Below are 11,193 nucleotides of genomic sequence, written 5' to 3'. Positions count from 1 at the left end.
GGAAACAAAATCAATTTCAGGTACCATTACCGCGAAGCGGTTGGATATCACACCACACCAGAATCGGAAATGGGCGTCAACATCAGCATCTACATTCAGTAAATTGCAAAATCCCTAAGGGAACAAGTCGCTGAAGCCTGACAAAAAAACTTCTTTTGGAATATTACGTTCTATGATCTGCTCTTTTGTGTGATAATTTTGCCTCCCAAGACTCTCCGATTTTTTTCAGACCATTTGGGCAGGGATTTCTCTTTTTTTGTAGCTAGTTGATTTACCTATCGTGAGAAGATATCACTCCTTTCGTTTAGACAGAATATTTTCAACCCGATTACTAAAGGTGGTTTTTGAGGTCGAGAGGCGCCTGGCTCTGGTGGTGCAGCACCGAAGCTCGGGGCTAGTTTGCTCAGTGTTCTCGATTGACTTGTTTTGAAGAACATTCAAATTGGCGTCATTGACTAGAAAGGGTATGTTCGCCGGCGACGAACGTGCCGATATCTCTCTATGAAAAGTTCGAGCGCCTATTGTAACATTTATAACAGTTTATTTTCCTTATATACACTGGGAAAATGCACCCCCTACGAATTCCGTACCTAAAGAGGTCATAAATACCCCTTCAAACTACTTTCATTTTCCCCTCTATTAAAGTTTGATTACGTCGTCAGTGGTGCCAAAGTCTCAAAATATTGCGACATTGTAGATACTAATCCTTTGCACTCTTAGTCCAGTTTTGGCCCCTCTCTCTCTGTCCAGCAACGCCGGGAAAGAGGGTCCCTCTCTCTTGCATTGGCGTTGCGGGACAGAGAGAGAGGCGCCAGAACTGGACTATTGCAATGTAGATTCGAGCTTTATGGAGAACTACACACGTCAAATATTATTTTTTTGTACAAATTGAGCAGAAAGCACCGTTTCTGTTGCAAGTCGTGTCCAAAGTTCGTCGTTTTCGACTGCCATTCAGTTGGGACGCTATTTTTAGCCCTTAATTTACTAGCGGTCGGTGTAAAGCAAGAACTCACATAGACATGCTGACTACGGATTCGCTGATTGGTTGAAATAACTAATGCCCAGCACATCTGGCTGATAACCAGCATTAAGTGAGGATGTCCTCTCTTGCCAGCATAATATCATTTAATAGTACGTATGAAAAGGAAAAAAAAATGGACGTTTTTGCTTCAACGGCTTGTTTAATTAATCAGTCATAAGGTCGATTTTACAGTGTTTTAGGAAAAATAGAATCACAGAATGGTGTCTACGTTCCTTTCCATACTTTGGGAGATGTTCTACGAAACGATGGGTTTTAAAAGAAAATGCTATGAAAATGCTTCAACAATGATGCATATGCATCTGTCTATAGTCACTTATATTATATAATAACGTTAGATCGTTCCCAGTTGATGGCAGTACAATTTTTCACTAGCAGTTTGTGCACTCAAAGGAGAGGTTGTCAACCAGTTTGAAAGGAGAGAGGGAGTGAGGAGTTGGCGGCTATTACATGGTAGAACCAGAGAACCAAATTTTCCTGGCGATCTTCACTTTACTGGTCACTTCTTCACCGTTGTTTCCCACAAAAGAGATGTCGAATTTATTCTTCTTGAGAGGATCTTGGATTTCTCCGGCTACAATCTCTGGTGCACCAGAGATGCCAGGAATCTCGACTTCTGTTCCGTACCTAAGCAGCAGATCGTCAGCTACAATGTTGCCTACGCCATCAGGCGGTCCTTCGAGCTGGACAGCCTTATGAAACAACAAAAAAACCCGTTTTGTTAACATAGTTATATATCTTATACAGTGGAACCCGCAACACGAACGCCTGCCGGGGATATGCTCAATATTTACTGGGTTGGCCGTAGGGATCACGGAATCCCAAGTCTTTACCAGACCTAGATCAGCGGAATTGTGGTACCCTATACTAGTCAGACTTAACTGACCAAATTCCCCCGCCTTCTTTGCTATTTTACTGAATTAATTTTTTCAGTATCTATCCCTGGTTTCCTCAGTCTAGAGAATAAGATCTTCAACAAGTTGATCAGTTTACTGGAAACATGATTCCCTATTTCTAGACCCACACTCTCTGCTAACTTTACAACCTATCCCAGTATAAACTGATTGTAAAGCAAAGCCATATTTATCTTGAAACATATGGCAATATTGTGGATTCCGGATTCCTTGATTCCTGATTCCAATCTTAAACGGGATTTCGGATTCCTTGGCCCGAATTTGCAGGATTCCGTATTCCACAAGCAAAAATTTGCCGGATTCTGGAATGCGGATTAACTTATTTGGGGCGAGAAATTTTTTTTTCTCTAAATTGATGAAATTGGTCGCGTGTATTAGTGAAAAAGGTAACGAGATTTTAGTGTGAAATTACTTTCAATCTAGTACCTCTTTTTATACAATTTTGTGTTTTTATGGCATGGAAATGTTCAATTTTAACTCTACTTCATTACATAGTTTACCTGAAAGAAATCAGGGCTCTTGGTCGGAATATGGAACAAAAATACGTTCTTCTTGTCCCCATACATGAAGTAGGAACTAGACTCTGGGTAGTCATCGTTGTCAAAGTGCTCGTAACGTGGCACGTCCACGATTTTCATCTTTGGGCTCATGAATGGATTCTTGTCGTCATCGGATGGCATACCAACAAAACAATCAAACTTTTCCTTCTCCCCAGCATATTCCGATTCTTCAAAGAAGACATCATGGAGTTTCTGCTTCCCTTTGCTTCTAAAAATTATTGGCTGAGGATCTGTGCTTGATTGCATCAGCTTCGTTTGCATGCTGATGTACTTTTCGGCGGCTTTGTCATTCATGAACTTGAGCTTCACAACGTTGTCGTACTGTTTGGGGACTTCGTTAAAGTCTCCCACGTAATATGCGATCACCTCATTTTCTTGATTAACGACTCCCGTGCTGACGAAGTTGTGAAGGACGTTAGAATCTGTGACCTGCAAAAGTGTCGATGCAGCTATATGATGCAGCTTGTGAGATAGTCGTAAAATTGTTATTGCTTCAGAGTCAAAATGGAACGACACTGAACTCTCAAGAACGACATCGACATAGCTATTATCATCATGATATGTGTCATGTTGGGAACTCCTTAGAATACCCTATTAATACTCCGTCAATAGACCAATGTCGATATATTAAAATTCATACTTGGCTCCGAGGCAAAAAAAAAAAAAGAAATGTATCATTCATTTCTGAACCTGACTTCTTTTGTTTTATTCCCCTAAGCCTCGCAGCCAAGTAGGAACTTAACTTATCAAAACTGGTCGACTGGATTTCATTGTACAATTTTAATCAAATTTTGTCTAAATCTAGACATTTAAGTGTTTAGGGTCTAAAAGGTACGGTCTTTTTTGGGGGCATGAAAAGGAAATGCCCCCCCCCCCCCCCAGAAAAAAAAAAAAAAAAAGACTGGCATTCTTATCACTTTGTCACAAACATTAACCGTGCATAGCGAACTTCATATTGTCACCAAATTTCGTTGAATGTGCAAAAAAAAAATTCAATGAATAGAAAATCTTCAACACATCAGAGGAAAACCTTTACTGCCGCTGAATGATTAATTAAGGGATTGATGCGTGTCTTTCATGGTTGGATCATTGGCGCTCATCAGCCAGACTGCTTGGGTGTTTAAATTTCAGGTGACCTTCACTAGACAAATATCAGTGGTCCCTTTTAAGCTAAAAATAGCAATGTAGATTTCTCATACCGTTCCAATTGCACAGAGAATGCTGTTTCTCATGAGAGAAGCCATGTCATCCATAAACTCTAGGGAGGTGGCCCATGGATCCATGCAAGTTGTGATGATATACTTCACGGAGCTGTCATTGTCAGGATCAAGCTAAGATCAAAAGAGCACCGTTGATTATCGACCGATGAACCAATCAACTATCTTTAATTTCGACAATTGGCTGATTATTCAAGGTCAAGCAAAAATCGCCTTATTTGCAATTGCGTCTCGGGATTGATCTAAAGCGAACTCTCTCTAATCGCTCGGAAACCAAGTTCCAAGTATAAAAGGAACGGGGATTCTCGTCGGAAAAGTAGAACTTAACCCCGAGCAGGGCGTAGCTGACAGACTCTATCTGGCACAGAAACAGACGATCAAATAAAAACAACCCACAGCGACTTTAATTTTGTCAAAGATGCACCTTTATCACGACTCTTGGTTTGGTTTCATTGAGATGCTACTTCTTTACGCTCAACACCAAGTTATCACTGTATGAGTAAAAATGTTGGCTTTTTGTCCTGAATACCTCTAAGTAAGACTAAAATCAGCAATTAACACTCCAAACGAGACGACCAGTATTCCCGTGTCCTGCTCATGTTAGTCCCCTAGACCTAGAGTTCGTTTCTGCACAAAGAGAGTTTCTTAATTCTTTTTATTTTAAAAGCTATCTATTTCGCCCATTTTTTTATTACGAAAATTGTCCTTCGATATTTGCCACGTACGGTCACAGGTTGACTTACCCCCAAACGCTTCTTGAAATGTGACGCGGCAGAACTGTGCTTGTGAGGAATCAAACTTGAAGAGGTGACAATCATTGGAATGCGATGTGCTGTATGCTCGCTCGACGAGTGACTAAGATCTTGGAAGATGGCATTGTTGATTTTATTGCATAGATCAACACTCTTGTTTCCTTTCAGGTTTACAGAGAAACACGGAATCATGGTGTCAGGTCCAACTTCTTTTAAGTACTCCATTGCTAACTCATCCTATATGACATATGCACAGAAAAACAAGGTGTTGTTATTATTTCGCCTTATGTACGGGAATCCAGGACAGTCCTGGATTCTGGATTCCATCCCGCGGATTCCAAATTCCAGGTACTGGATTCCAGTCTTGGTCGGTGAAATTTGGATAATGGATTCCAATCGTGAATGGATTTCTGGAATCCTTGACCTGTAGTCCAGATTACAAAGCTCCGGATTCGGATTCCACAAGCAAAATTTTCCCGGATTCTGGAATCCGTACTCCTTTACATGGGGCGAATTATTCATTTGAAACTGAGCTATTCCTCTATCACCCGCCGGTAAAAAAGTCTGAAATTTGGGTTACCTGTGCAAGTTCCTCGTTGGACTTTCCAAGAATTCGTTCCTTAATGAATTTCTTCTGTTGTATTTCCGTCCAGTTCTTGAATTTGGGTAGAGGTTTCGTTGTCTCGATGACAAAATTGTCGTCATTGTCAGCTAGCGTTATCCACATGCAGTACATAATCTTGGCTGTAAACATGCATTCAGCTAGAACACGCCCGTAGCCGTTTTTGTGGAGACCTATAACCTGAAACGGTGGAATTAGAAGTGCGAATAGGTATGAGCGACACTAATTAGTAAAGTTCATCAAACGTAAAATATATCGGTAAATGGTCTGTTTTTTTTTCCGAGAAAATTTTAAAATCCATAGTTTGTTACTTTCTTTTCCATGGAGTTATGTTTCTAGGCATGTTTTTTATTGTTTGTTTGTTTTATTTTCTTTTTCTCATTATTTTTTGTCATCTTATCTTAGCTTCAGTCTGTTAGTACTCCCCTTTAAGTGAACTCACCTCCAAAGGGTGTTCTGTTTGTTCATTTACGTTTCTGCCAGAGCTCATTTTATGACTAAAATAGTAGGTTGCAGATTACAAGGGACATATTAGACCTTTTCTCCAAAGCACCTAGTTGGGAGTAGGAATTGGCGCCAACATGAACACAGCACGTAAACGACACGTGGTTTCTCTTGTTTAGAACATTTCTCTCGTGTGATTGCTTGACCCGCTTTGGTTACTTATCAGCCCACGGAACTTGCCTTGGGAACTGTCGTGGGTAATTCTTTTAATTTTTTTTGACGTGCTCATGACATTTCACTGAGGCTATTTCACCTTGCGAAAATCGGTCACGGGCAAAAAGTTGCTTCCCCGTGGGCAAAGCCATTTGCTCATGGTTAAAACGGCTCTTGTATCCGCAACTAAGTATTATGAAATTTGAAAGACACTATTCAAGTGCAATTTTTAGCCAGTCAGATTAGAGTATATATTTTTGCGCTGAACTGAGGCGGAGACATTTGAGAAAATGTTAACTTTCTTCGTTAGCCTAGCAACTAAAATTATAATATATACTTTAATTAATCATTCACACGATATTATAGTAGTCACTGAATTTTACCCTGTTTGCAAGCATAACACCAGCAGCCGCTGCCCCGGGTTTGGAACCTTCGATGCCAATGTCTCCAAGATTTACGTCACCATGGTAATATGCAACTGCAGTTGTTATTTGAAGAAATGTGTTCATGTCGCTGTCTCTGTAACAGAGTGCTCCCGCGGGGTATGGGCAGAAGCCAGATTTGTGAGGATCTATGGTGATAGTATCGCATTGATGGAGCGCTGATAACTGCTCATGGACGTAGGTACTTAAATACAATTCGGGAACAAATCCATTCTCTGGTGTTATGACAGTAGCGGATTTTGGCTGGTCGCGCAACATGCTGCAGAAATATCCACCCCAGGCTCCATCCGCGTGGACGCAAAAGTTGAGACCCTTTAGAAAATAATAGGTACATTTCAGGATGTGAGCTTGTCAAGAGATTGTGGAAAGGGTGACCTCTAGCACAGGGAAGTGTGAAAGTTTAATTATTTACTTAGGAGTTCTCTCCAAGAATTCGACTAGGTTTCGCTAAATTAATACCCTTTCTGACCTTCGAGTCTCGCGTTTAATTGTTCAAGATCGAAAGTACACTCCGCAGTCTTAGAACCGGGCTGTGATTGTTCTCTGTTTTTAATCGTCCGTGTTTCAACAGACGTTCGTAGCGGGGCAGGAACGCGTGTCCAAACCCTAACAACGCCTGCGTTGGAGGCTAGAAACAAATGAGCACAAGTGACATTTGCATTTATGTCTTAATTAACCCCGAATTTTAGCTATTTGGAGAGTAGTGTAAAAAATCAAACCTAACCTTTTTGCTAAATTTTTTCCTCAAATCAAGAATTTCTGTCAAAGGATCGACGGCGCTTTCTTCCGTTGTTCCCATCACAGATACCACTGTAATGACTGGAATCTCTTCCTCCAATTTTTCTTCGAGAACACGCTTGAGATCTGAAAGATAATGCACACCGTTATATCACCCTTGGAAAGTTCTATTACGAGTCGCAAAGAGCTATGTAAGTGAAGTACAAAATCTTCTTCATCTACCATCACAAAGATGTCGCTAAATCTTTCAAAGATGGTTTTTATTCTCTTTTGAAGTCACGGGATGTAGCATTGTATATAAAGTCAATTCACTAACCTATTGGGTCCATCCGGGCATCTTCGTCAACTGCTACCGTCACCAGGCTCTCTCGTCCGAGACCAAGAATAGTGACTGCTTTAGTTAGGGAAATGTGCGCCGTGCTTGGGACGATAACGCAGGCACTCTGAGTTAGCATGTGTCGTCTAGCAAATTCTTGTGCTCCAATTGACTCGTAAAGATATTGGCCCATAATCTCCATGAATGTCTGATGTTCCATATCTAATTTTTTCTGTACATCAGAAGGCATCTTTAGGATAGTGTCGACGTCAAGATTGAGAAGTTCCCACTGCGACGCACTTATTAATTCCCCTTCTTCACCACCTCTTTGGGGAAAACTAACCTAATTGTAGGATATGATAGGTATCAATAACAATATTAAAGCAAATAAATAATACTATCAAATACTATGATAAATATATGGGATGTTTTCAGGGTCTGGAAAGGGGGTAGGGTGGGGGTGGGCCTTGATCCTGCATTTTCGCTCCTTCCTCACGAAAATCCTGCATCCCGCTCTTTTTTCATCGCTTTTTCGAATTCCTTTTTTGTTTCCAAACATAATGAGATAAAATAATTAAAAGAATAAGAATAATAAAACTAATTAACAAGGCACACTATATAGGAGACACCATGCACCAAAAGCGCGCCTGGTTGATTTGCATTTGCTGCTCAGTTGTATGACTTCTCGAATTGCCAACATACGAGTTACAAATATAATAAATAATAAATCCCCAATTCCGGGTATAAATTTGGGCGAAGAACCCTTTCTGGCCGGTAGCTGTAAAATCTCGTTTTCCGTTAAGATATGTTACGTCAGTTCCCGAATACCGCACCGTATTTGGTCAAATCTTGGATCCCGAAATTAATAATTTTCTTTTTTTTCTTTGTGTGTGTGTTGCGGAAACAATTGCTGGTGCGCTTTCGCGTTGTGGCGCGGTTCGGTGTCTTTTCAATCTTTTGTCATTATTACGTTGGTGATTGTACCTGTCCACAAGTCAACACCAAGAAACCATTAACTTTTTGCACCGCAATCGATTCCTAAATAACTGACCCAGCTGTAAGTTGTTTTAACCTGTTTTGTTAAAGGAACAAGAAAAGTATTTCGTTTGCTATGTGGATTATTTCAAAACCAGTCTCTTGCTTATTCAATTTCACGTCAATTGTGTTCTATTTTTTTTGTTTTTGTTTTTAACTTGTGTGTTCAAATATATTTTATTTCCTCGTACTCTATGTCAGACCAGTCTGTGCTCGGAATTTCTGATTAAAAAATGCGACATTGCTTTCTGTCTCCGTTTAACTTCATTAAATTACGGTCACCTTATAGTCTTTCGCACCAGCAAACCTCTCCTCCTTCAACAAAGCTTCTTGCAGTCCCAGTGGAAAGTACTTCACATTTCTTCCCGCCCAAATTGCTTCAATGTTGGCGACTGAGCCACCAGCGGTAAGATGTCCCATTGACTTGTCCTTGTCATACCCCATCATGACAGACAGGTCCGTTCCCACTTCGACCTCGTATTTGGTTGTAACAGTGGATGCTTCGGCTGCACAGTTGTTTTGGTTGAACAGCAATGCAGAGATGTAGCCAAGGTTAGCGGGCATGGCGGTCTCCCAAAGAACGTGGCCCTAGAAACATGTTAGCAGTCGATGTCACTTCAAGGAAAACACGTAAAACTATAGCCCGTTTCTCGAACCCCAGAGAGCCGTTTCGAGTCCAAGGCGAAATAAATAAAATCAAAATCTGAAGAGTACAAAGCGCTTTCTGGGCTTGGTTAATTCCTGGCTAGGACAATGGAGAATTCAGTCGATGCAGTTGCTAAAGTGTCTAACGCAACTTAAGTCAGTCGTCTGATCTCGTCCAGAGCAAACCCGATTCAACATATCTTTTAAAAGTCAACTAATATTAAATAGTTTACTGTATGTTAAAGTACATCTTCAAGGAAGTTTTTAATGTTTCCAGAATGACAACTTCCATGAAATCAATTCTTGTCACTGTTAAAAGCAGAATATCTAATAGGTAAAATTATGTGAAATTTAAATTGGTTTTATGTCTTTTACTATTTTTCTCTTACAAATGGATCTAAATGCCTTTGCTTTTTTGTATTTTTATTTCGTTTAGTCTAAGTACGCCTGTCTAAAACAATACTCAAGAGTCCTGCCAAAATTCCAGTCTTCATTTAATTACCTAGAATCTACAAAGCCAGAAAAGAAGCAACGTAATCAAGTGTACTCAGAATCATATAACCCATATACTTCTGGTGTACTACATAGTACCTATTACCTTGTAACGTGAACTAAAGAATGGAACGGAATTTCTCAGATCCTTTTGCAATTGGTCCATCTCCGTTTGTAAATTCTCCATGGCATGCTTAAAACCCCCTGCTTCTCGAAGCTCGTCTGTGATGTAGGGAGGGTCACAGGGAAAATAACTGAAAAAAGTATCAAAACAAGTTGTTCAGAATTAACAATCTTAATGATTACGTTACGGAGGCAAAATGCAGCGCTAGCCCAACACAAAGAAGGTGGGATGATAAAAACTGCTGTGTTACTCTAAGTGCATCAACTAGGTTCATACCAGTACTGAAAGGCGAGGTGTCTAAAAATCCGCCTCTCCTTGGTGGAGTAGTATACACGTTTATACAAAGTTGTGAACGCTACGCGCGCTGTGATTGGTCATTGCCCATGATCTGTTAGTGAACACTTGTTTTATTTGTTTTGTCTAACGTGGCCCGCGGTTTTAAGAAAAAAAAGTAATATAAATGTATAGATAAAATTTTTAAAAAAGCCTCGAAAAACTATAGCAGGAGCCGTTAACAAGCTAGCCTGCCAATACAGCCGTCTCTCCTTGAGGACATTGCGATTCGGGGGAGAGACGTCTGCGCGATTCGGCTACATGAATTCCACAGTGATGACGTACATTTGTCAGCAATCTGGTTAACTAGCACTGATTGGTCGGCGTAGTAATTATATTGTTTTAACTTAGTTGTTCACGAATGATCGTCAAGAAGCAAAAAGTCTCTAATAAAGATCAAATGTAAACGCCATTATCAACATGAAAACGCCATCAAAATGCGGTCATGAATAAGCAGTCATTATTCTTAGAATTCAAAAGACGCTAATTGGAGTCGTACCACCGCTCGTTTACAAACGAAAATGTTACTATAGTAGACCAGGAGAAACCTAAACTAGAACAAATTTATATCTGGAACCCCATGACTACTAGATTGATCAGTTTTTTTTCTTTCTTTCTTTCTTTTTTTGCTTCCTGATCAGATCAATTTCCTATCACATTTAGCTCGGTTTATAGGGGTTTTAAGGAAAATAGAACAAAATTACTTAACTCAAATGGCGGATCCAAGATGGTGGATCGTTCCATATCCTTCTTTAAAAATTTAAACCAGTCGCAGGAAGCAAAAAAAAAAAAAAAAGCCAGAAGAGGGTTAAACTCGCTACTGATTTTTTGAGAATAGGCGAAAAAACTTTAAGTTAAATCTTGTCCACGTCCTTGAATCGTAAGATCTCTATGAACTCACCTGTGACGAAATCCAATTTGGGCATCCACAGCTTGCGTCAACAGGTCGCGAAGTACGTCTCCGTTCTCGGCTTTAGGCCCAAGAAACCAGGCCCCAAGTGCGGCCCACTGTTTATGCTTGTCAGCTTTATGGTCACCTCGGCAAAATACTGCCCGTCCATGGGAGTACATGGATGACTTTGATGGACGAGGCCTTTTCGCACCTGAGGCGATGAGCTGGGCAGCGGGTCTCTTACGACGCTGACTGAACATTATAGCCCTGTTCTGATGATAAAAGAAGTTCGTTTTTTTTTTCTTTAATACGTCAAAGAAAGTTTTAATAACGATTACCTTCTAAGAATCTCCTCCAAACTCCCACGTAAAAGGGAGGCTGATGGATGCCGGAAAATTAGGTAAGGGGTGGGGG

At 40.4% G+C, this 11,193-nt stretch overlaps 1 protein-coding gene across 3 annotated transcripts in view; it reads right to left on the bottom strand.

Moving 5' to 3' along the window:
* Positions 1-1,167: 1,167 nt before the first annotated feature.
* The window catches only part of LOC140947750 (uncharacterized), a 15,167-nt gene continuing 5,141 nt past the window's right edge, over positions 1,168-11,193 (bottom strand). For 2 of the 3 annotated variants that reach the window (XM_073396929.1, XM_073396930.1), the window contains exons 2-12: positions 10,789-11,051; positions 9,537-9,684; positions 8,576-8,881; positions 7,259-7,601; positions 6,929-7,068; positions 6,145-6,516; positions 5,063-5,284; positions 4,474-4,719; positions 3,713-3,844; positions 2,454-2,942; positions 1,168-1,731 (exon numbers count right to left, since the gene is read on the bottom strand). In XM_073396929.1, the coding sequence (XP_073253030.1) occupies positions 1,486-1,731; positions 2,454-2,942; positions 3,713-3,844; positions 4,474-4,719; positions 5,063-5,284; positions 6,145-6,516; positions 6,929-7,068; positions 7,259-7,601; positions 8,576-8,881; positions 9,537-9,684; positions 10,789-11,039 (2,895 nt within the window). In that variant the 5' untranslated portion in view covers positions 11,040-11,051 and the 3' untranslated portion in view covers positions 1,168-1,485. The remainder of the gene's footprint in view (positions 1,732-2,453; positions 2,943-3,712; positions 3,845-4,473; positions 4,720-5,062; positions 5,285-6,144; positions 6,517-6,928; positions 7,069-7,258; positions 7,602-8,575; positions 8,882-9,536; positions 9,685-10,788; positions 11,052-11,193) is intronic. The other variant, XM_073396931.1, reaches the window with a different exon arrangement.

This window comes from Porites lutea, chromosome 9, assembly GCF_958299795.1.
Source record: "Porites lutea chromosome 9, jaPorLute2.1, whole genome shotgun sequence".
In the NCBI taxonomy this organism is placed as follows: Eukaryota; Metazoa; Cnidaria; class Anthozoa; order Scleractinia; family Poritidae; genus Porites; species Porites lutea.
Note: the sequence above shows the minus strand (reverse complement) of the source record. Positions and strands in the feature narration are given on the sequence as shown.